This window comes from Bos mutus, chromosome 16, assembly GCF_027580195.1.
Source record: "Bos mutus isolate GX-2022 chromosome 16, NWIPB_WYAK_1.1, whole genome shotgun sequence".
NCBI classification, from domain to species: Eukaryota; Metazoa; Chordata; class Mammalia; order Artiodactyla; family Bovidae; genus Bos; species Bos mutus.
Window position 1 is genome coordinate 46,011,003 of NC_091632.1, and position 25,864 is coordinate 46,036,866.

Consider the following 25,864-nt stretch of genomic DNA (forward strand, 5'->3'; position numbering starts at 1 on the left):
AAACTGCTTGGCTTATTAATTAATTTTACTAACTAGGAAGACCCCTGGAGTATCATATATTTAAAAGACCCATAAAATGATTAGGTACCTTCTGTCAGGTCTTCAGTTTTTGCTCCCAGAATATTAGCGGCAATATTCACCATATTTAGAATGGCATCTAAAACAAAATTCAATCAGAAAAAGATACTAATACACCTAAATATTTTCATATAACTGATATCAGATAGTAAAAAACCATTTGTAATGGTCTTTTGCATTTTTTGGACTAATTACCTTTTCGCTCACCTTACTATTAGTCCAATACAGGATACAAATTTCAGGCAAAAAGTATTATATATAAATCTGAACTTTTATATTCAGAAGGATTTTAAAATCTAATTATACTTTTTTTACAAAACTTCTCCAAACCTTTCAGCAAATACTACCTTCAGCATATCACAAGATTCAAGTTATATTCAGCATATAGCCTGCACTGAGACAGGAAAAAAATGTGACAACCCATAATTTACAGAAAAGCCTTGTTTTTTTTTTTTTAAAGAAAAGGTTCTACAGTTTAAACCAAAAACAAACAAAAAATCCTTTTCCTAAACATGTGTCTTTCATAGGTAAAAATAAATAAAATAGGAAGATTATTCTTCAAAGGACAGCAGAAAGACTATTTTCAACTATGAATATAAAATATCTAAGTAATATGGTTAAATCCCAAATTGACACTGCATAGAATCATGCCTTTGATGACTTATAACAATGTTTAATGGACAATAAATGACAAATTCTTTTCTGAACTGGGTGAATATAGGCACAGGAAGATGAATTAAAAGTCAAAGTCATAAAACTTAAGTGCTGTAGGTAAAGCAATCTGCATACTTTCTAATTCTTCCTCTCTTTCCAAAGTGGTTATCTCAATGATGAGTAAAGTGCTACAAACCTTAATATCTACATAAATGGCTGAAGATACATGAGGACCACGAAATATCATAACTCCATAAAAAGCTGGCTTGGAACAGACGACTTCCTTCTAGTAATTTAATGTAATTTCACAGGAAATTAAATTCCAACTCCAATCTAATCTCTGAAATTCTACTAGAAGGTAATTCACCAGGTTTTTCTACCATTAAAATACTAACATCTGGCAGGGGCTACATATTAAACCTCATCACTTTTTTCCATCTTGGTTTCCTTTCCTAAAAGAGATCTGAGTTTTCATCACACATTCATGAAAACCAGAGATGTGAGAAGTAGGAAAGGATCTAAAGAAGGAAAAGCTAGCATATTCAGAAGGTTGGGAACAAGCCAAGCACTGTCACCTGGTGCTGATACTGTAAACATACGTTTTATGACAGGTAAAAATAGGAGATTTTAGACTTTTAAATGTGATAACTAGTAGTACATAATTATTAATTTTAAACTTTACATAACTATGATTCTATAATCTGAAAGACAACAAGCAGTGGTACTTTGTTTCCAATCATTACTTGAACACACAAAAGCTTTATATTTGCTTTTGAAATATCTAGGATTATAGGTCAATCCTGTCCTTTCACCTGGGAAATTGTAAAAACAGAGAAGCAGTCTTAGAACTTAGGCTAAACGACACCTCAGCATAAAAACAGGAAATGGAAACTCCATTCCTTTATAAACAAAACTTAAGTAGCAATGGAAACTCTGTATTTCCTCATAAATCAAATTTTAATGTCAACCAATATTGCAAGGAGATCAAACCAGTCAATCCTAAAGGAAATCAGTCCTGAAGATTCAGTGGAAGGACTGATGCTGAAGTTCCAATATTCTGGCCACTTGATGTGAAGAGCCGACTGATTAGAAAAGACAGTGATGCTGGCAAAGATTGAAGGCAGGAGGAGAAGGAGACGACAGAGGATGAGATGGTTGGATGACTCTATGGACATAAGTTTGAGCAAGCTCCTGGAGTTGGTAATGGACAGAGAAGCCTGGCATGCTGCAGTCCATGGGGTCACAAAGGGTCAGGACATGACTCAGCGACTGAACTGCACTGAATATTTCAATAGTAGTATCTGATCCTCTACTTAGCCTGATAGCTGAAGTTCAATCAAAATTGACTGCTCACAGAACCCAAATTCTGAAATTAAGTTTATATTCTAAGTCCCTTATACTTGCTTCAAAGGGCAATCTTACTTCAGATTTCAAATTTTTGCATTTAAATTTTTTGGTATTATTATTAAAAGCTTTAAAAATCTGTATCTGTTGATCTGTGTAGAGAAAGAAGTTTTAGAGTACTACTTTTTAATATAAATTTTTATACTAGTACCTAAAATAAGGAAGATTTATACATACTACTCATCATTTAAAAATATTGTTTATTATTTCAGAGAGCCATTTGGTAACAAAAGCAAAATCTGGCAGATTCTTCTCAGCCCATTTAACCTATTAAGAAATAATCTTGCTATGTTCACAGAATGCTGTCAAATACAGTTTTTTTCTTTTGGGAGAAAGCAGCTTTGTGAATTTTCTTACCAGTCTCACTTTGCATCTAAACACATGACTACTTGTCACGATCATAATCTAATCACTGAAAAGCCTTCAGAAAGGCTAAAGGGTAAAAGCAACAATTTGGAATATAGTGCGATACTAGACACCTGCTCTCAATTTCTCATGGATTTGCCAACTCCTTTCTCTTGAATTGGGTAACTTATTCATCCCATCCCATTACTTTAGGAATGAAACTCTCTCCTACGGACCAAATATCAACATGTTATATACACTAAGTCCCCAACACACCAATGGCTCTTTTTGATACAGAAAACCAAATGCCTATGCTACAACACAAGACAAACCAGTAAAAAAACTACTTCCTCCTATGTGTACTGAGCTACTAACTCTGCAACACACCTACCTTCATTCTCTGTTACTCCTTCTAGGATCTTAAAATAAATACATTCATAAAAAGTATTCTGACTTAAAACAAAAACTACAGTTTGTCTTAAACTTAGGCAGAAAGAGAAGCAGAAATCTGGCCCTTAGCAAATCTGATGACTCTAATAAAATACAGATCATATTTAGAAGTAAAGGCAGACTTGCAAGAATATCAAAGTAGAGAGTGGCCTGGAAGAGCCACATGACCAAGCACAAGTAGAGTAGATTGATACGAAGAATTTCTGTTGATGTAAAATATGAAAATGCTCTAGCTCAAGAATGTAAACAAAGATTCAGGCAGAAGAGTCCCAGAATTGGCAAACATAGAAAGCCAAGAATGTTGCTCTAAGATAGTACTCTCTCCTTTCTGGAAGTTCAGTAAATTATATAATATCAAAAATGTCTAAATAAGCAGCATGCTTATTAGAGTAGCATGCATGCTCTTTGACAATCAAGTCCCATTAGAAGCAACATACTCTGGTGACATATATTTCCTGTGACTACCAATTACTCAATAGCAAAAGAAAAAAAGAGTTTCTCTTTTAAATTAAAGGCACAGAATTCTGTTTTGGAGACACTGTGTAAATATTAAAAATAAATTAGGTGCAAAATTGGCCAATTTCAAGCTAATTTAGAAAGTGGTGATGATTATAGTCAAATTCAGACATTCCACTGCCAGAGACGAGCTCTTTGGCCTGATTCCACCTTGTTATTTTTTCCTAACATTATATTACATTGGAGAAAGTAACTAGGTCAAGCTCAAAACCAGTCTAGACTATTCAGAGAAAACCAGAAGGATATAGGTATCAAAGGCAGCAGTATTAGGTCATGCTTATTAACTTAATAACAGCAAAGTCTTATCACTCAGCTACTACCACCTCTCTTGTTCTGAAACATCAAGAAATGGATATCTTTTTAAACCTCTCATACTTGGGCTCAGCTGATATCCTCCCATCCACCTTGTCTCCACTATACAAAATTTTTCAACACCTAGGAACACCAGAACGTAAATGGACTGCTCTTCCAGAAAGCCATAGAAACAAAAATGAAATGTGTTACCAAGAAACATATCTTCAAGGAAAAAGATCCAGAAAATAGGGTCTAAAAAAATTCTATGTCTCATTAATTAAAATAATACATCAGTCAGAGAAGTGATTACAAATAAGGAAATGTCCTCTACTGAAAACATTTTAATGCTGTCTTGGAGTTAATCCCACAGGAAGATAGAGAAAGAAAGCAAAATATCAACAAAATTTTCCCCTATCTAAAACTATAGTAAATCATTACTTCTGGAAGGTGCTCCTTTGTTCCCAGTAACCACCAAAAACTAGAGAACTTTTAGTCTGGGGCTATTTTCTGACCCCATAAAATAACAATGCCGCCTCACAGCTAAATCAGCATTACTGAATTATGATATGATGACTATTACGTAATATAAACTTTAAATATATTAAATATAAATAAATATATTTAATTTAAAATATAAATTTTAAACTACAAATTTAAGGACAAGAACAAACATCTTAACATCCAATTAAATAAAATAGCATCATTGTCTCATTCCTAAAAAACTATCCCATAGCAGCGAATGAGGCACCTGTTTTTAATGCTATCATCAGCAGAAATCGCTAACTGCTAAGTCACTTCAGTCGTGTCCGACTCTGCACGACCCCACAGACGGCAGCCCAACAGGCTCCACCGTCCCTGGGATTCTCCAGGCAAGAACACTGGAGTGGGTTGCCATTTCCTTCTCCAATGCATGAAAGTGAAAAGTGAAGTCGCTCAGTCGCTCAGTTGTGTCTGACTCTTAGCGACCCCATGGACTGCAGCCTAGCAGGCTGCTCCGTCCATGGGATTTTCCAGGCAAGAGTACTGGAGTTGGGTGCCACTGCCTTCTCCAAGAAATTGCTAAGGATACACTTAAAAGTAATCAATAATATCTAAAAAGTCAGTTGACTAGCAACAGAGTAAAAATATATTAAGCTAATCTATAACAAAGTTAAATATTACATAAAAGCATTCCCTTTATGCAGTTATTTTTTAACATTCTTTTTCCTATTCCCTAAGAAAGTCCACTGAAATCTATAGTCTTCTATGGAGAGGGAGAGGACAAGAAAGGAAGAAAGGGAAAAAGATAAAAGATGAGAAGAAAGACAAGTGACTCTTAATTTCATATAGTGTAGTCACCAAATATCTACCTAAGTATAGGTACTACTGGTTGAGTACCTTAAAAAGCTATGAAGACAATATAGACAGTGAGACTGGGATTCAAACAACTCAAGAGTAAAATAAAAACGCACAAATCGTCTTCTATGTTACTAAGATTTACTTTCATTAAATTCAATTATTAACCTCCAAATAAAAAGTCCTTATTTTGGGGGACTAACCAAAAATAACAAATGTAAAATACACCTACCTGCATTCTAACAGTAAAAATAAACTGTCAGTCGGTAAACGTCTTTCCAGGAGTCTACTTGGCTAGCCTATCTATAAGTTCAGATAATAGGCTGGCAAGACAAGAAGCTAAACAACTAGTATCTTAGTCCTTTTTTTTTTCAGTTTACAAAGAGTGTATTATTATCACTATTATTGTTACTGCTTGGGAATCACCATTATCATGAATAAGAACAGCCTTTATGCTTTATAATTAATCAGGAAACTAACCATATCCATACATTAACAAATCCTCATTTGGTAGGATTTCACTGATGAGTACCACTTCCAAAATAAACTCCTTTCCTACCAAGTATGATTACCTAGATGCTCTTATTTATATGGTCTAGGACCTCTTTAACAATTCTTTCCCCAAGTAAATTCATATCCCATTCTTCACTCTAAGGAACTTGCCTAAAAATATAACTACTTCTTTTTGTAAAAGAACCGACCTATGTTTGCATTTTGCCTCTCTTCTTTGTTTACATATATTCTACTTTATTCCTATGAAAATACTTTAAAAAAGTATTCTTTGATTTCAACTCAAAGTTCAACACTAAGACAGAAGGAGCCCCCTAAACTTCAAAACAAAATGTTCACATATGCCGGGAAACAGAAGTTGAGATATACTTTAATAATAGTGACTAGAAAAACCCCCAAATACTCACTTGTAGCAGAACCAAGAAGGTTTTTTGAGGATTTATCCTCCCCAGTATTATAATCCAGTGGGTAATCTGTTCAGAGAAAATGAAGGTTAATTATGCTGAGAATTATCTCAGATGATATGTTTAAAAGCACAAATTATGTCAAGTCAGTTGACAAAACAATTTTACAGTTTTCATTATACATCCAAAGCACATTCACAAAAAAGGAAATTCATAAACCATTTATCAAACAGATAAAAACCAAAGAATATATTTCTACTGCTTGCAAAAATTTTAATCACATTTATAAGACTTTTATTCAAGCTTTCAGTGTAGTTTACCAACCCCTAGTAAATGACTTCACTTATGGGAAAACTAGGGAATGCAAAAATTAGATTTTTCAGACTACAGTTTAAGACATCTTAAAACAAGAACTTAATAAAATAGAAATGGAAGGTGTCATAAAACATTCTCTGACCTCTGCAGGCTCATGGGAATTTCTCAAAAACTCATGCCTCAATATGCTTGCTTGCTTGCTCTTAGGCTAAAGGCAAATCAAAGAAACTCATGCTCAATTCTACTATGTCAGTTGCCTTTGAGTAATAGGCTTTGGGGCCTGGCATAGGGATATAACCATAATTTATTAGCACTGGGGTAATGGAAGGGAGTTTCAAGTCAAATAACTGATCAACAAGCAGAAAATTATTTTAGAAAATAGGTTTAGGAGAAAATTAGTTACTAGGGTTAAAAACAAGGAATAAACTAAAGACTAATCATCATGGCAGTCTTTTTAAGTGACCTACATTTACCCATTTAAAAAACAAAAACATATACATAAATAGTTACTTTTTAAAAATCACTCACCATAGTCCTCATCAAATAGTTCTTGACGTTCTGACTGATACTGGGAATCAGCAATCTCTTCATATTCTTCCACCATGCTAGTGCCAAAAACCCTGTTAACAACAATTTCATTGAAGTTTTTCATTAATGTCTTATTAAGACTCATCTCTTCATAATAAATGACAAACTATAATAATTTTGGTTGTTTTGAGCATCGTTAACTTTGAACTCAAAAACAATGACTTTCTCAATCCACTGTTTTCATTACAATGTTAATCTATTTAAGGCATTTAAAAATATAATGACTAATAGGCCAATGACTTACTGGCCTAAAATGTTTCCATTTATTATCATCATATCAAGCAAGCTAAACTGAACATATAAAATGAAGGTTCTTTTTTCCTAACAAAGGAAAAAAAAATTTTTAAGGAGGATTCACAAATCGTGGTTTATTCAGATTGTGAAACTTACATAGCAGTTTAAAGAAATCAGAAATATACTATTACGGTCATTATCAAATCATACTGATAGATACAAAATGAAACTGCAAAATACATACAGTTCAGCATAAAAAATTTAAAATACTTTTTTCAAGGATATAATTATGAATATAAATTCTCAAAAAAAATTAGAAATGATACATGCCAAATTCCTATCTAAATTTTTACACTTTTCTAAACTGTATGCAAAAGGAAGAAAGGTTTAGCAGTATATTTTTTATGGTGTTATCTCACGTAATAACAAATGATTTCTTCACTTTAAATATACTGGGATTTTTATGTTGCCTTTTTTTCTTTTTAAACCACTCAGTAAATATTTTTGCTCTGTATTACCTTATAAGGCTTAATGGACAAAAGTGCTCTGATCCAAAATGTGATACCAACTCCACCTAAAGAATAAAAGCACACAAAATGGCAAGCCAGCACAGTGTATGTGAAATTATCTAACAAAATATTGTTTTTTCATTACAGTATTTCTAAAAATAAAGTCCTAATTTTCCCCAAAACTAGTATTTGTAAAGTTTTGCTTTGCCATGCAATAATATGTCATGCCCTATTATTCAATATTGCAAAAGAGAAGGTTGCTAACCTTTATGTACTTGATGAACATCTGAAGCAAGAGAAAGGAAAAGAAAAAGAAATCAGTTCCGAAGTCTGAATAACATGCCATAAGCAACATTCAATATTTGTAAATTATATTGTATAATTAAAGTATAGAAAGCAATATACTGTGATGGATAACATTGTAGTACTCATTTCTTTGCAGAAACCAAAGCAATGATTTGCATTTATTTTTACCATCACAACTAGAAAATATAGTGCAACTGTAATGAAATAAATTAACTTTAACCTAAAATCCACTGCTGCTGTTTTATTTATCCATTAGATCTGAAAGCATTCTAAAAGTAATTAAAGCATATCTAGAAATAACCTGTCTTATATTACACTAAATATTATAAATGTTATCATGTATATACCTACATATTAATACATTGATACCTATATGTGGCTATACATATCTAATGAACATACATATTGATAAAAAGATTAACATAATAAAAAATAATATTTATTCTTGCACAATACTATATACAAACTATTTTGGGGAAAATTTGGATTTCTGACATGCTGCTATTTTAAGTATAACTTATAGAACTAGAGGATATTTATCAATTCATTTTTAAAATATAAGCTATTAAAAAGCATTTTTTAAAATATGGGTTTTAATTCTTTTGGGATGAGCAAAACTCAGGTAAACTTATATAACATTTATCAATATAAAATAAGAATCAGAAGTAAATGTTTTTTGCTTTTAGGTTTAAATCTACCAAATAGGGCTTTTAAGAAAACCAGTCATCAAAATGCTCTATAGTCTCCCATTATAAAGAAGACAAAGTAGGGAGCTTTATATAGGATTTTTCTGTTATCACTAATAAAATGTTCTGTTATTAACAAAGTAGACTCTATAAAGAATGATTCTTGGAACTATTTCACAACATGTGAGCTGTGTTCATTGCAAAATCAGGTATTGTATCATCTGCCAAAGTATTTTATGTATTTTTTTTGGCATTACAGTATAGAAACTGCTACATAAAAAGGTCATTAAACTGGTTCAGAATTCACTTTAAAAAGAAACTGAAAATGTATCATCATTTTTCTGAACACTGTTGAATCATTAACTGAAAATATCAACTGTACTTTAAAAACAGCATTTTTATAAAAATATTTTTATATGGAGAGTAGGAATACTACAAGTTTACCCATTTACAGAAGCCAATTTAATACATGCTTACAAAAGACACAGAAAGTAAAATCCCAAGAGACGAGTAGGTAGGTATAAGTTTTCACATTTAAAGAAGAAATAATTAGGAAGAAAATTAGAGCTGCTGTCATTCCAAAAGGTCTTACTAACAACACAGTTGTACTTTAAGGTATGGCTATAGTATCATAAAGAAAAAAAAAAGGAAGAAGTAAAAAGGAGTAAGAAATTCCCATATTTTGTCTAAATTCAAGAGTGATAATAATTCTATTTTGGTAGATAATTCACCTCAAGACTGGTGAGAGAGGCAGTAGGAATTTATGGCTTTTATTAGAGTATAGTTGATTTACAATGGTGCATTAGTTTCCACTGTACAGCAAAATTTATCATATATATATACACACATACATATATATATACACACACTCTTTTATACACACTCTTTTAGATTCTTCACCCATACAGGTCATTACAGAGTACTGAGAAGAGTTTCCTGTGCTATATGGTAGGTTCTTATTAGTTACCTACTTTATGTATAGTAGTGTGCATTTGTCAATACCAGTCTCCCAATTTATCTCTCCTCCTACCCTCCACGTTACCCTCTGGTAACCATAAGTTTGTTTTCTACATCTGTAGTTCTATTTCTGTTTGTAAGTAGTTCGTTTGTACCATTTTTTAGATTCTACATATAAGCAATATGACATGATATTTATCTTTCTCTGTCTTATTTCACTCAGTACAATTTCTAGGTCCATCTGTGTTGCTGCAAATGGCATTATTTTGTTCTCTTTTATGGCTGAATAATATTCCATCATATATATGTACCACAGCTTTTTTATCCATTCTTCTGTCAATGGACATTTAGGTTGCAGCAGGAATTTAAATGCTTAAAACTTTATTTGAAATTGTTACTTAGACATATAATATTTCACCTGAATATACAAAAGACAAAAAGCTATAATGAAAAATAACTGGGCATTAAAATAGAAATCTCAGAATCAGATTTTGATAAGAAACCAGACCTGCTTTAAAGACAGCAGTGAGTAACTGATTCAGGTTTTAAAATATAAAGAAACATAATATTATAAAGATGACATTTTATATCAAGACTTCAAAAATATTAAGAGTTATAATTTGGAATTTCATCAAAGCCAAGATATCAAAAAACCAGCCTAGGTTTCCAGTTACATAAAAGGGAATGTATTAGTATTTGTCCCATAAAATAATATATTCAAGAAAGAATTATTTTATTAAAAGGAATACAGCAATACATTTCCTCTTAATTTTTCTTATTTCTAAATAGGTGAGGTATCAAGTATGAATAATAGGTATGTTTCATTATAGAACACAGTTCTGTAAAGATAAACATTACCTTCACATATTTTGCATACATCTGTTCATCTAAAGGGAAACTCTGGACATTCCTCTCATCTCTACCATGGAAAGTACCCAGCTTAATCCATTTATTTGTAGGGTATCTAGAAAATAAAAAAAAAATATTAACATTCCTTTTTAGAAAATCATAAATCACACATTGAGAGGTCCTATCATTTTCAAATGAGATCTTGTACTTTTTTTCCCCCTCTCCAGGTAACACATTCACTTAACATAGTTTAAATATGAGTTAAGCATCAAGTTGAATAAATACATTTTCTTTTCCAACTAAACTCTGACAGGTTTCTCCTTATGAAGAAAGACTATCTTGAAAAATCACACTATCAAATAGAAGACAAGAAGAAGACAAAAAGAACCAGGAGTGCCTCTTGGAGTTTTAGAGGGCTTCCAAGTAAACTGGAGGCTTTAAAACAGAAAGTAGCCAAGAGAGTGTTTTGGAAGGATGAGGTACTACTCTTTATGTACCAGTGTGTGTGTGCTCAGATTGGTGCTTTTGAACTGTGGTGCTGGAGAAGACTCTTGAGAGTCCCTTGGACTGCAAGGAGATCCAACCAGTCCATCCTAAAGGAGAACATTGGTCCTGGGTGTTCATTGGAAGGACTGATGTTAAAGCTGAAACTCCAATACTTTGGCCACCTGATGTGAAGAGCGGACTCATCTGAAAAGACCCTGATGCTGGGAAAGATTGAGGGCAGTAGGAGAAGGGGGCGACAGAGGATGAGATGGTTGGATGGCATCACTGACTCAATGGACATGGGTTTGGATGGACTCCAGGAGTTGGTGATGGACAGGGAAGCTTGCGTGCTGCGGTTCATGGGGTCGCAAAGAGTTGGACATGACTGAGCGACTGAACTGAACTGAAGTGTGCGATGATATAAAGCATAAGTACTGGTTGAAAGGGAAACAGAAAAAGTCATTTACTATCATATTTGAATTTCACAGCACTTACACAGCTTTTCCGATTTTAAAGGAAATCTAATGTAAAAGCCCCAAACTACTGTTTTTCTTTACTACAGCATTTAGAGAATCCCTCAAAGTAATGAGTATTCTCTTATCACACTAAAAAAATACACTTTACTTGTCATAACTGAACACATTCATTTGACAGGTAAGAAAATTACGGCTTAGGGAAAAAGGAAATGATCTGAGCAAAGTTAGTTAAAGAAAAATGAGTAAGAGATCTTCAGAAATCATTTTGAAAACTGTATATAGGCAATGCTACATGTAGGGTAGGGGAAGAAACACCACAGAAAATTCTTAATAGTCAATAATAAAAGAAGGATTAAATAAATAACAGCATCCTACATGGTAACATCGCGGGCACTCAAAAAGCATTTATGGAATGAACAAATACCTCCATCTGGAGGAAAATATAAAGTATTTATTAAAAACGATGTGTTTAAAAAAAAAAAAAGGATATTCTCAAGATGTAAGCATCAAAACTGATTTTTGATAGAACTATGCAAGGAGATCCAACCAGTCCATTCTGAAGGAGATCAGCCCTGAGATTTCTTTGGAAGGAATGATGCTAAAGCTGAAACTCCAGTACTTTGGCCACCTCATGCAAAGAGTTGACTCACTGGAAAAGACTCTGATGCTGGGAGGGATTGGGGGCAAGAGGACAAGGGGACAACAGAGGATGAGATGGCTGGATGGCATCACTGACTCGATGGCGACTGAACTGAACTGAGTTCACTGAGACTCACTCTCAGTGAACTCCGGGAGTTGGTGATGGACAGGGAGGCCTGGCGTGCTGCGATTCATGGGGTCGCAAAGAGTTGGACATGACTGAGCGACTGATCTGATCTGATAAACATATAAATGTGTATAAAAGACTGGAAGGGAATGTATTAAAATGTTAATACAGTATCTTTCGTTGATAGAACTGGGATTCTCTACCAAATTCCTTAGAATGTATGTTTCCCTTATAATCACACATATATACCAAAGTTTTTAAAATAAACCTTAACAAAATCATATGCTATAAAATGATGTAAAATGAAATATTCATATATGTTTTTAATAACTTTTTAAAGAAATGTTTGGAAGCAATACAGCATAATAATTAAAAGTAAGGACTTCAAAATCATAGAGATCTATGTTTGGATCTTGGTTGTCCAACTCACAAATCACGTGACCTAGATAGGCTATTTAATCTCTCTCTGTTTCATCTCATAAGGGAATAACATCAGAGGGTTGTTATAAGCACTATATAAGTTAATGAAAGTAAACTAACAAATGACTACCCTACAACAGTATTATTACTGTTCTTCCAAATGGATACAAGTTGATTGAAACAAAAAACAAAATAATTAAAGTTTTAAAACATGACCCATTTTAAAATTTTTATTCTGAAAATCCAATATTAACTCCATAGAAACCAGCTTTAGAATTTACCTGTCACTGATAGAAACCAGAAAGTCTTTAGGAGTAGAAGAAAATAATTCATAATTTGCAATATCAAACTGTTTTACTTGAATTGGTTCACAGAGTTCAATAACAAACCTTTAAAAAGAGCACAAGACAATTATTTAGATAAACCAACTAGAATAACAATTCATATTAAACACGACATTAACAGCTTACATAAACTAGGCCTCCATTAAGTTATTCATTAAAAAAATGTAAGGAAGGAAGAGGATTTGAGAAAGAACACCCCTAAGTATTCCCTAAGCACAGCATTAGTGGGGAAAAAAATACTGATTTTGTCCTACAGTATTTTTTTAATAAAGATTCTTTTCTAATGACAAAGCTCATTCTTGGAGAAGGAATGATTTGACGAAGAACTAGTAAGAGTGTCACCTGACTAGTCTAGAGGGCAGTTTGGCCATATTATCTCAAAAGGTACCACAGCTGTTGATTCAGCAATATACTCTTAGAAATTTAATCTATGGACACACAGCTCCAAATGATCACCCTTGTATATGCATCTTAATAAACACATCAAAGCACAGTTTATAAAAGTGAGGGCTGGGGGGAGGGAAGTCAACCTAAATGTTTAATACAGAGGACTGATTGACAAATTATGGCCCCATTCAGACAATGAAATAACAAACAGCTATTAAAAATGATACTTGAAAGTATATATTGCATTTATATAAAAATATAGAAAATACAGACCAATGTATAGTGATAGAAAACAGATCTGTAATTGCTATGGGGGTAAGGGGTGGGAGAGAAAAATTATAAAGGAGCATGAAGAAAATTTTGGGGGAGACAGATTATGTTTATTATCTTCACTGTGGTGATGGCTTCATAGATGAATACATATCAAAACTTATCAAATTGTACACTTTAACATTTTACAATTTATTTTACATGTAGTTTTTTATATGTCAAGTACGCTTCAATAAAACTGTTTTTAAAAATAATACCACACTAGTGAATAAAACAAAAAAAAGCAGACTCACAGGTACAGAGAACAAACTAGCGGTTACCAGTGGGGAGACGGAACAGGGGATGGCAAATAGGGGTAGGGAAAGAAAAGTAAGGATTATTATGGAACTATATGAAATCACGTGTGTGAAATTTTTGAAAAAAAAAAAAATTATATTTGAGATACGTATCATGGACCTGGAAAAGATGCCACAAAATATTGCTATTTAGGAAAACATTAACAGTATGGTTCTGCTTGGCATTTGGGGAAAGAAATACTCATGACATCTAGGACTCTAATCAATACTTTAATAAACTAATTATTATATCAAATGAGATTATATACACTGACAAGTAAATGTTAAATTAAAAGCATTACAATTAACATATTGTGTTAATGTTGGGGAGCAACAGAACTGAATTCCAGAAGATGGTAAATAAGAACAGCCATGATTCAGAGAACAGCTCCTGATAAAAAGTAAACTAAACGGTTGCTGAATGTTTAGTCTGTGTCAGGTACCATTTTAGATGATTTATGTCCATGCTCTGATTTAATTCTTACAACCAAAATGCATAGGAGATTATCTCTATTTTACAGAATCTTTCAATTGGTTACTTCACATTTTTCCTTTCTGCCTTTTTAAAATAAAACTTGTTCCCCTCTCCAAAGATGTAGCCAAGCATATAGTCACTAATCAAAGACTGTTTTTCCCAGTCTTGGCAAGGTTACTTAATTATGGTGATGGGATATGGGCAGAAGTCTCCAGTGCAACTTTCAGGTCAAGCCTTCAAAAGGAAGCTGCTACCTCTACTTCTGCTTTCTCCCACCTTACAGGTCACAATGAGGATGTGATAGGAAGAAATCATCACAGCAATGCAGGCAGGGACAACATCTCGGGAGTGGTATGTGTCCTTTAATTGTTTTCTATTATACCCCTGCCCCACATATCAACTTGAGGTTTCTGTGTCAGAGAAAATTAACTATCTTTTTCAAACCACAGTTCATTCGTCTCTGTTAAAAAGGCAGAATCAAGAGCCCTAACTAAGAATTATTTAGCAAGTAAGTAACAAAGTTAAAAGTTAAAAGAGACATCTATCTGGCTCCAAAGCCTAAACACTGTACTACCACCCCAGGGAGAGGAAATTAAAGAAAATCAGACTCAGATTTTGCTTTTTATTTACAAATCTAATAGAGCACTAATAAGAAAAAGCAAATTCTCCTCTACCTCTTTTGCATACAACATTCTCAATTTCTAAGAAGATATGAGCTATATTATTGATACTATTAAAATAAATTTTTGGACAAATGTATTACCAGGTGTACAGTCAATCCACCAAGAAGATTTAACATTTCTAAAACTTATATTAAAGTGTAACTGAGCAACTTCACTTTCACTTTTCACTTTCATGCACTGGAGAAGGAAATGGCAACCCACTCCAGTGTTCTTGCCTGGAGAATCCCAGGGACGGGGGAGCCTGGTGGGCTGCCGTCTATGGGGTCTCACAGAGTCGGACACGACTGAAGCGACTTACCAGCAGCAGTAAACATTCATAATATATATATAAAATTAGTAGTACATATGTTATTGTGCCTCATAAAGGTTGATTTTAAAATGCTTTTTTATCTAAGCCTCATCTTTTATATTTTCTTAGAAGTAGATAACACATGTAAATTAGTTAAACTATAAAAGCTGACACATCTAATTTCAACATACTTCTCTTAATTAATAGTAGGTCAGAAATCTTAAAAGATCAGTGAAGTAGCAAACGTAAATATAAGAGTACTTTGATAAAATACCACGTGTCAAAATTTAGATGATATGAACATATTACACAAATCTGCAAATGCAATGCAATCCTTACCAAAATACCAATGACATTTTTACAAAACTAGAATGCATAACTCTAAAATTTAGGTGGAAACACAAAATACCCCAAATAGCCAAAATAATCTTGAGAAAGAACAGAGCTAACCTTAGACTTATCTGCAAAGGTACAAAGAAAAGATTTTTTAACTATAAGAGAATACCATGAACAACTTCATTACAAAAACCTTCAAAATGGATTAAAGCCAAATTTCTAGAAAAATGTAATTAACCAAACTAATTTACTAAAACTAAGTTGAGAAGAAATAGAAAACCTATTTTCTATTTTCTAGAAAACTCACGTATGGGCTTCCCAGGTGGCGCTAGTGGTAAAGAACCCACCTACCAATGAAGGAGACTTAAGAGACAAGGGTTTGATCCCTGGGTCAGGAAGATCCCCTGGAGGAGGACATGACAACCCACTCCAGTATTCTTGTCTGGAGAATCCCATGGACAGAGGAGCCTGGTGGGCTATACAGTCCATGAAGTTGCAAAGAGTCAGAGAAGACTAAAGCAACTTAGCACACATACAGTCTCATAATTACTGCTTTTAAATATGGTTTTTAAACCTTGCCACCTATTCACACAAGTATGAAACAATGCATGCACAAGCTTATTTATAATAACTATCTGTTATGGCAAAAGATTACTATAAACAACCCAAATACTATCAACATAAGAGTAGTTAAATCTTGGTACAAGTATATAATGGAATTTCATGAAGTTATCAAAAAAAAAAAAAAAGAAAGAAAGAAAAAGTTTTATGTATGAATGAAATAGAATCATCACCAGAAAATTTTAAGTTAAAACTTAATTCAAGGTGATAAATATTATGTATAATATGCTGCTGTGAAAACTGAGAGATAAATAAAATCTCTATGTTTTTGCATAAAGAAAATAAAAAGGTATCTAAAAATTCAACAGTGAATAGGAAGATAGATGATAGACTGGAAGTGTATTTCTCATTGTAGCTCCTCTACCTCTTTTAAACACCTTTTTGAGTTTGAGCCACATGAATGTCCTATCTTTGAAATCACATATTTAATTTAAAATTAACATCTTCCCTGAAACATGGAAGGCTTTACAGTTGAGATTCAAATTTAGAATATCTTGAGAAAAAAGAAGCTTGAGATATCATACTCCCTAACTGCAGATTATACAACAACCCTACAGTAATCACAACAGCATGGTAGATACAGAAACAAGACACACAGATCAGCAGCTCAGGACAGAGAGTCCAGAAATGACCCCACGAACATAGGGTCGATCCACCCATGACGAAGAAGACAAGAAGAAAGTAAAACAAACTCGTGGCTAACAGGAGGCAGAGGGAACGGGAGGGACGAGATAGGGGTACAGAATTAAGAGACATAAAATACTATACACAGATTAAATAAGCAACAAAGATATATTGTACAACACGGGGAAATATACTCATTATTTTGTAATAACTTTAAATGGAATATAATCAAGAAAAATACTGAAGCACTATTTTGTACACCTGAAATTAATACAATTTTGGAAATCAACTATGTGCTTTAAGTCGCTTCAGTCTTGTCTGACTCTTTGTGACCCTATGGGCTGTAGCCTGTCAGGCTCCTCTGTCCATGGGATTCTCTAGGCAAGAACACTGGAGTGGGTTGCCATGCCCTTCTCCAGGGGATCTTCCCAACCCAGGGATTGCACCCACATCTCTACATCTCCTGCACTCACAGATGGGTTTTTTACCACTAGCATCACCTACACTTCAGTAAAAACAAAAACAAAAACAAAAAACATATCTTATAAGTATTAGGTTAGATGCACTGCCTTCAAAATAAGGAATAAGATGAAACTGCCTACTATCACTACGCACAATTTTCTCAATGATCTAGCCAGCGTGTGATGACAAAAAGAAAGTAAAATATAATAAAAAGGATTAGAAAATTTTAAAAAGGAGAAAAATATGTAGGGAAGCTATAATTTTCTATGCAGAAATCCTCAAAGATTCTACATATAAACTAATAAAATAAGAGACTATAAAAAAGTAGCTGGATCTAATACTCATACATTAAAAAAAACTGGATGTCTAAACACAACATTTTATTAATTTTTACTGGAGTATAGTTGCTTTACAACGTTGTGTTAGTTTCCTGCTGATACCCACAAATGAATTTAACAAAAGATACACAATACTTTCATGAAAAGTTTAAAAAAAAAATAACTGAAAGACATTAAAAACAATTTAAAGATATGCCCTATATAGGATAAGGTAAACTCAAAATTTAAAAGTCAGCAAAAGATGCAATACAATCCCAAACAAAATCCAATGGGACACTTGGGGAACTCAATAGAATAAGTTTAAGATTTAACAGAAAAAAAAAAAAGAAAGCAAGCAGCGGCAGAACAATCCAGTCAGTCCTAAAGAATATGGTACAAAAACCTGCCCTACCAGGTATTAAGGTGTATGAAGCTAAAGAGTGTGGTGTTTCTGCAGGTAATGATAAACTGACCGAAGGAACAGGACAAAGAGTATAGAAACAAATTCCCATATATAAGAGAATTTTATGATAAATGTATTATTGTAAATCGGAAAAGTGTGAATAAACAATTATCTAAAAGAGGAAAACGGGCTTCCCAGGAGGCTCAGTGGTAAAGAATCCACCTGCCAAGCAGGAGATGCAGGTTCAATCTCTGGGTTGGGAAGATCCCCTGGAGAAGGAACTGGCAACCCACTCCAGCCCACAGACAGAGGAGCCTGGCATGCTACAGTCCATGGGGTTGCAAAGAGTCAGACGTGACTTAGTGACTATACCACATCATTAATCAATCAGTAAAATAGTGGTGATTTACCTCAATTCTTTTTTAAAATAGCTGTTTTTGATCAATGAAACCAAGTAATCTAATAAAACTTTTGGCATATTAAACATTATTTTCCCTATATATCCCCCATAAGTTTCTTTGTCTATATTCTTAATGGAAGAATTAGATTGAAGCAATGAAGCCAAAATCCATGGAGACTTACCAGATGCCTCTGACTTCTTCACATCCGATTTCTAAGCAAAAGCTGTCAATTTTAACTGCTATAAACATTTTTCAGATTTTCCTCTCTCTTCTTTATCCAAATTGCCATGCCTTAATTAAAGCCCTTATTTTCCACATAAGCTATGACAGCAGGTTTCTAACTGGTTTCACTGCTTCCAACTGCATTATGCTGTAGGCCATCTTTTGAGGAAAACCCTTTCCAAAATGCCAGTGAGGTCATGTCATTTCCTTACTTAAACTTAAAACTACCTTACTTACTACCTTACTTAAAATTACTCCCTATGGTCTTTAAGATAAACATCAGAAACTTTTAAGCTGTGTATACATAGCATGAATGGCCTAATTACTGCTAAACTGAGTCTCTTGGCTCATCTTTCATGATTACTCTAGTTGTACCTCTATTCTTGAAATCACTAAAACAGCTTCTTCAGTTTGCTCCTACTTACAGCTGCCCAGAAGACATTCGCTCCTATTAGCTGGTCTCTTCTTACAATTCCTGAATACCTCTGTCTCCCTTATCTGTGACTTACTTATGAATTCAAGGAATTAATTCTTCAAGATTTAGCTCATAAATCACCTCTTCTAGCAAGCTCATTCTCTTCTGCAGTTATATATCATCTCTGTTTCTACAGTATCTTTTCAGCCATACTTTTCATACTACTTGATAATTGTTGAACTAGATCTGTCAATTTTGTGTGACATCCTTAAAAAGAAAGACATTTTAGGTCCTTAGACCCCAGAACCTAAGGAAAGTATAGTACCAACACCAATCATAAATGCTTATTAAGTGAATATATGAACAAATCAATCTAACCCTAACATAAAAGGTTTATATATATATATGAAGCATACTTTATTAAATTTTATATTACTTACCAAATTTTAGTGCTGCAAGGATTCAACATATAAAGATCCATATTTTCTATAAGAATAGCAGATGTGCTCTATTTTAAGGGAATAAATTAAAGAAAAACATTTACTTCAACTCTCAAGTTTTCTAGGTTTTCTATATTTTTAGATATTAAAATATGCCTAAGAGACTGAAACACCTGGGAAGAAAGCATAACAGCGGCTAAAATTTACAAGTTTTGTCTATACTATGCTAAGTAAGGCTTGTAATAAAACAACTAAAATTAAACATCTGTTGCTATAGAAGCAAAATGATTTTTCCTATTAGCTATTTCCTTTTAAAACACAGGTTTTAAAAGTTTAAAAACCAAGTATATCCCCTTCAGTAGGTGAATGGATAAACTATGGTACATCCAGACAATGGAGTATTATTCAATACTAAAAAGAAAGGCGCTATCAAGTCATGGAAAGACACAGATGAAACTTAAATGCATATTACTAAGTGAAAGAAGTCAGTCTGAAAAAGCTACATATGGTATGATTTCAACTATATGATATTCTGGAAAAGATAAAACTAGGGAGACAGTGAAAAGATCAGTGGCTGTCAAAAGCTGGAGGACGGAAGAAGTGAATAGGTAGAGCACAGAGGAGTTTTAGGACAGTAAAAATACTCTATATGATACTATAATGACAGATACATGTCATTATACATTTATCCAAACCCACAGAATATATAAGAGTGAGCTCTAACGTAGACTATGGATTTCAGGGGGTAACAATCTGTCAATATAAATTCATCAACTATAACAAATGTACCACTCTGGTGGGAGATGTTGGTAATGGAGGAGACTAACGTATGTGGGGACAGGGGGCATATGGCAGATCTCTGGACATTCCTCTCAATTTTGCTGGGAACCTATAACTGCTCTTAAAAAAAAATGGTGCAATGCATCAACCAATACACCAAGAAATCACATAAGAAATTATGTCTTTAAAAGCATAATCTTGCACTTATTAGTGGATTAGGAAAATAGCTCATGTTAAAATATAGTTTCCAGGAAACCACTGCTTATATTTAATAAAATCTCTAGCTTCCTATATGTATAGAAGAATTTTGTACTTAAGTACCTTGGCTTCTGGGTTAGCTGCCAAAATTTTGGCACCACATTCTACTGAAGCATAATTATTTCGATTTTTCTGGACCTTTTTTGTGGCATGTAGACCTCCATTAGAAGATGGATGCATTGACTGACCTGCAGACAAACCTTATTATGAACATATATATATGATGATTATGATTGAAAATACCCACAACAAACAATCTCAAGAACAACAGGCTGCCATCTAGAGTCCAGGTTTTAATACTAAAGAGAATGTTTTTAAAACCCATATGAAACAGCTTTATATCCTTAGTAAACAAATTAACTACAAAAATCCACATTACTTGACTTATGCTTAGTGTAATTCATAAAATGAAGTTTACTATGAGAATCAAAACTTTTGCATATACATTTTACTGTATTAAGGATAGAAGTTTAAAAAAAAAAAAAAAGAAGTTTATCCATCACTAACCCCAACAAAATTTTTAACTCTGAGACTTTTACAATGACAAAGAGAAAGTGTAATACTTTAGTCCAATTCTGTTTACAGTTTAAAGCTTTATGACTGAGAACTTTCCATGTTTCAACTTTCCTCTTACAAACTGAGATGGAAAATCAACTGCTTTGCCCACTTTATCTTATTTTAGCCTTGTTTAATAATTTACAATAATGTATTTTAATTAAGATTAATAAGACACAGACATAGACAAATTCCATGTGGGCAACCAAAAGCATATTGGTAAGTTTCACCTTTAAAAAGTTTTCAGAAGTTTTACTTTATTTTACCAATTAAAAAGAGAAACTGCATATTTAAACCAATCCCTTAAAAAAATTACATTATAGTGCTTCCTTACTTTTTTCTTTTTCTACTTCCATAACTTTCTTCTTCCATTCATCAAATGTTGGTATATCTTCTGGGTCTTTGGAATTTGTGACAGGTGTAGGGTCAATTTCTCCCGGCTTTGTATAATCAGAACTCTGAAAGAAATGTCAAAAATAAATAGATTTCAGGTTTCAAAGAATACAGAGAAAACAGAATAAATTACACTAGTAAATACAAATGTTTCTGTCAAATTAAACTAGAAGTCCAATTTTATAATGAATGATAGTATTTTGGAAAAAACAAAAACATACAAAGGAAAGTTTTGGTTTAACTTAAAAGCTGAGTTTCTCTCTGAAGAATTAAAACCTTCTACCTGAGTATCACAGGATGAATCCCTTCATATGTTAGCAGTATTAGCATGGGTTGTAATAAACTCTATATAATTTCATAAGCCAACAATTACCCATACAAAAACTGTACAGATACTATAATTGCTGTGAATCCACCTTAAAATCTACATTAAAGTAATATATATTAAAGCAAGCTAATTTTAGAGGTAGTACAGAGCAACTAAGCTTGCATACATGCATGCATACTGTTTCTACTAAATCCTTAATAAAAAGTACCATTTATATAACCAATAAAGACCTACATTATAGCACATGGAACACTGTAATAACCTATACTGGGGGAAAAAAATCTGAAGAAAAAGTTGATATACATATATATACAACTGATTCACTTTTCTATACAACAGAAAGTAACACAACGTGCTCAGTCACTTTAGTAGTGTCCAACTCTTATACAACACTATCAATCAGCTATTGTTGCTGTTGTTATTTAGTTACTAAGCGGTATCCAACCCTTTGCAACCCCATGGACTGTACCCACCAGGCCCCTCTGTCTATGGATTTCCCAGGCAAGAATACTGGAATGCGTTGCCAGTTCCTTCTCCAAGGTATCTTCTGGACCCAGGGATTGAACATGCAACTCCTGCTTAGGCAGGTGGTTCTTTACCACTGAGCCACCAAAGATTTCAATAAAAAATTTAAAAATTAAAGTATCATTTATATAAAATTCTAAGGTGGCTGTAAAAACTTAAATGTGAAAAGCAAAGCTTTAAAGAAAGTATAGAAAAGATATCTTCATGATTCAGGCTGTACCAGGATTCAGCAAGATGAAGGAAAGCATTTTTTAAAAGGCTGATAAAATCTGGCTAGATTACAATTTGAAAATTAAATTTATCAAAAGGCCATACACCACACAGTTCAATAAGCCACAGACAGAAATATATGAAACACATTCAGACAACAAAGGATTATTACTAACCATAAATACTGCCTACAAATCAATAATGGGGAAAAGTGGAAGAGGAACAGCCAACTGAGTAAAGAGAAAATACAAAGTGTTCACTCTTAGTAAAATCAGGGAGTGCAAATGAAAACTAAAGATAATAAAGTATACCAAACTGATGGAGGTTAAAATGTGATAGCCTGTTGAGCCACGGACATCTATGGACTGCTAAAGTGAGTGTGACATTTAGCAATATTAAAGATATGCATACTCTATGACCCAATAATTTAATTCCCATGTATAAATATCAATTAAAACATACATATGTGCCTAAGAAAATATGCATAAGGACACTTATTACAGCACTATTCATAATGTCAAAAAATTAGAAATAATCTAAATATCTATGAATTGAAGAACAGGTAAATTGTGGTAGAATCAAATATAACAGTGAAAACAAAGAATAAATAAAACTCAAAAACAATGTTGAGTAAAATGATATTTAAGAATGACATCATTTTATGTTTCAAAATATGCCAAGTAATAATAGTATGTATTGTTTATAGCAATGAATATTTGAAAAAAGCTTAAAAATATACTCTAAAATGTAAACAAAAAACAAATTCAAGATAGTGGTTATATCTGAAGCGGAGAGAAGATATGTAACTGGAGAGGGCATACAATTCAATCTGTCATTTTAACCTTAATTAGAAGAATGTATGCAAGGATGTTCATTCCATTTTAACATTATTTCTGTCTTCCTAAAACAATACATAATGCATTTATTAATAGTGCCTTGAGAAGTATACAAAATCTATTTAGACCATAAATCTTGGAAAAGGAAATGGCAACCCACTCCAGTCTTCTTGCCTCGAGAATTCCATGGACAGAGGAGCCTTGGTGGGCTCCAGTCCATGAGGTTGCAGAGTGGGACACAATGGAGAGACTAAAACTCACTCACTTCAGTAAATGGCACAAATCTCATATTAGGGTACATTTTTGAGTACTAATGCTAATGTGTATATTAGTATAACACACCAACCCGAATTTCTATAATCTTGCTTTAGGAAGACAAACTAGCAAATTGGTTCCTCTACAACCTCCATGTTGGGAGTGTTTTGCAGAACACACAAGCTTATAAAAGTATGTAGCTATTTAAAAACTAATACACAGAAAATAAAACTAAAAGACCAACATTACACTAATTTAAAAATTAAATAATAAAAATTTAGTTTAAGTGAGAAAATAAACAAATATTTATAAAAATTAATCTAGTTGAGATGCTTGAGAGTAAAGCCCAAATACTAAAAGAAATACAATAAAAAGTAAGAATACACACACACTCTTTGAGGGCCAGGCAGAGCACTCTCTCTCACCTCTTAGCAACAAATATAAAAACTAAACAACACAATAAAATTACTTTGCAAAGCATTATAACAAGCAAAGGAATGGAATTTACAATTAATTACTTTCTAAATTATTTAATACTCCAAAAGAGCTGTCAGAGAATGAACGTTATCACAGAGTGTCCAGTAGTTCTATACACCATCCAGTTGAGAATAGTTCTGCCCAGTTAAGTCTGTGTGAGTGGGAGAGCTTATCCCTGTTATCTCAAGGATCTGCAAGACACTGCTGTGAATGGTCAAGGCGAACAAGCAAATCTTGGGCAAAACTAGCTGCATTGCTTGAATTCTAGATTTGGTACTTAAATAGCTCAAAGAAGACATTTTTGTAATGTTTGTCTAATTTTATTTATGCCTGTGGTACTTGACAACTGAACCGTAACACACACTTGTCTTGGTTTCACTGGAAAATTATTCCTACAAGATCTTGGACTATGAAATGTTAACTTCCTACATTTATAAGCAGCATTACAGAAACAGCTAGCCCAATGATAGTCAGGTCTCCAGAATGAAATTTAGTTAGTAATGAATGCAGATTCACAGAAAATATGTAAAAGAAAAAGTGGAGGACAGAAAAGTTAAATGAGAAACAAACAAATACAGATGTGGCACTCAGTACTTTGAACTCCGATTCCTCATTTTGTTTTTGTTAAGTTCACTGAGTGGCCTTTCTCTCTTTTATTTAGTTATTTCTTAGATGAAGGGAATACACTTCTCTGCCAACATTCTTTCAGGAAATTCTGTACTGGCCTGTGTACTGGCCTCCACATGAAGTCAAAGTAAAAACTCAAAAAGAGAAAAGAAAATACAACTATTATACAGGGATGAGCCTTGCCTTTAAGAATCATATTCGTTAATATAAGCTGGTCTAGTTGTATTTTGCACACAAATAACAAAGGGTAAAATGTCCCTTTAAAATAATTCTAGTTGAAGAGCCTAAATTTAATCCTGTATTACTGAGTTATAGTTTGAAGATACTTAAAACAATCATAACTTCTATAAAGCTCTCTTTAAAAATTGCTTAAAAAAGGACTTTATGCATCTGGTACCAAACAGTCTATGGCGGCAGAAAACCATTTATAATTAAATACAACCAAAGAAAGGTCATACTTGGGACAACTTTATATATGAACATTACACTGGCAATAGTTTCATGAAGTAACCACTTGCTCTCTGGGAGCACACTTCACCTCAGTTCCACATTTATCACTAACTATTGATCCCTTAACTTTATGGCAAATACAATTAACAAATTACAAGATTAGTTAAAAACGAAAATGCATTGTGTAACAAAGTAGGAGACAGTGCATGTTATTTACCTACCTCATTTTTTAAATTATTTGAAGAAGCATTCAATGCAGATTTTGGATCACTACCACCCTGATCACTTGATGAAACTTTTGATTCAAATTCTGATTTTGTTATCTTTCCTTTGCCGTGCGAAGATGACACATTTTCTATATGTTGGCCGACAAGGCTATTTGAAATCAAAAGGCATATTAAATCAACAAATTTCAGCTGAATAACAAGTACACACAAATCCAAACTATAAAAAGTGTACATGAATACAAAGTAAACCAAGAAAGGAGCACAAAGAAGTTTCCTCTCAATCATAAAGCTGAATTAAGTATGCACCAAAGTGTACTCAAAGGTGACACTGCCATTT

General features: G+C 33.2%; 1 protein-coding gene across 6 annotated transcripts in view; it reads right to left on the reverse strand.

The window, feature by feature from the left end:
• The window catches only part of SUCO (SUN domain containing ossification factor), an 89,510-nt gene that overhangs the window by 30,971 nt on the left and 32,675 nt on the right, over window positions 1-25,864 (reverse strand). For 3 of the 6 annotated variants that reach the window (XR_011467298.1, XM_070385280.1, XM_070385279.1), the window contains exons 6-16: window positions 25,522-25,675; window positions 21,534-21,657; window positions 20,708-20,844; window positions 19,607-19,674; window positions 12,864-12,971; window positions 10,444-10,549; window positions 7,902-7,922; window positions 7,646-7,701; window positions 6,834-6,925; window positions 5,994-6,059; window positions 89-157 (exon numbers count right to left, since the gene is read on the reverse strand). Coding sequence is in view for 5 of the 6 variants with exons in the window: in XM_070385280.1 (XP_070241381.1) it covers window positions 89-157; window positions 5,994-6,059; window positions 6,834-6,925; window positions 7,646-7,701; window positions 7,902-7,922; window positions 10,444-10,549; window positions 12,864-12,971; window positions 19,607-19,674; window positions 20,708-20,844; window positions 21,534-21,657; window positions 25,522-25,675 (1,001 nt within the window). In the remaining variant the exon portion in view is untranslated. The remainder of the gene's footprint in view (window positions 1-88; window positions 158-5,993; window positions 6,060-6,833; window positions 6,926-7,645; window positions 7,702-7,901; window positions 7,923-10,443; window positions 10,550-12,863; window positions 12,972-19,606; window positions 19,675-20,707; window positions 20,845-21,533; window positions 21,658-25,521; window positions 25,676-25,864) is intronic. The other 3 variants (XM_070385281.1, XM_070385283.1, XM_070385282.1) reach the window with 3 other exon arrangements.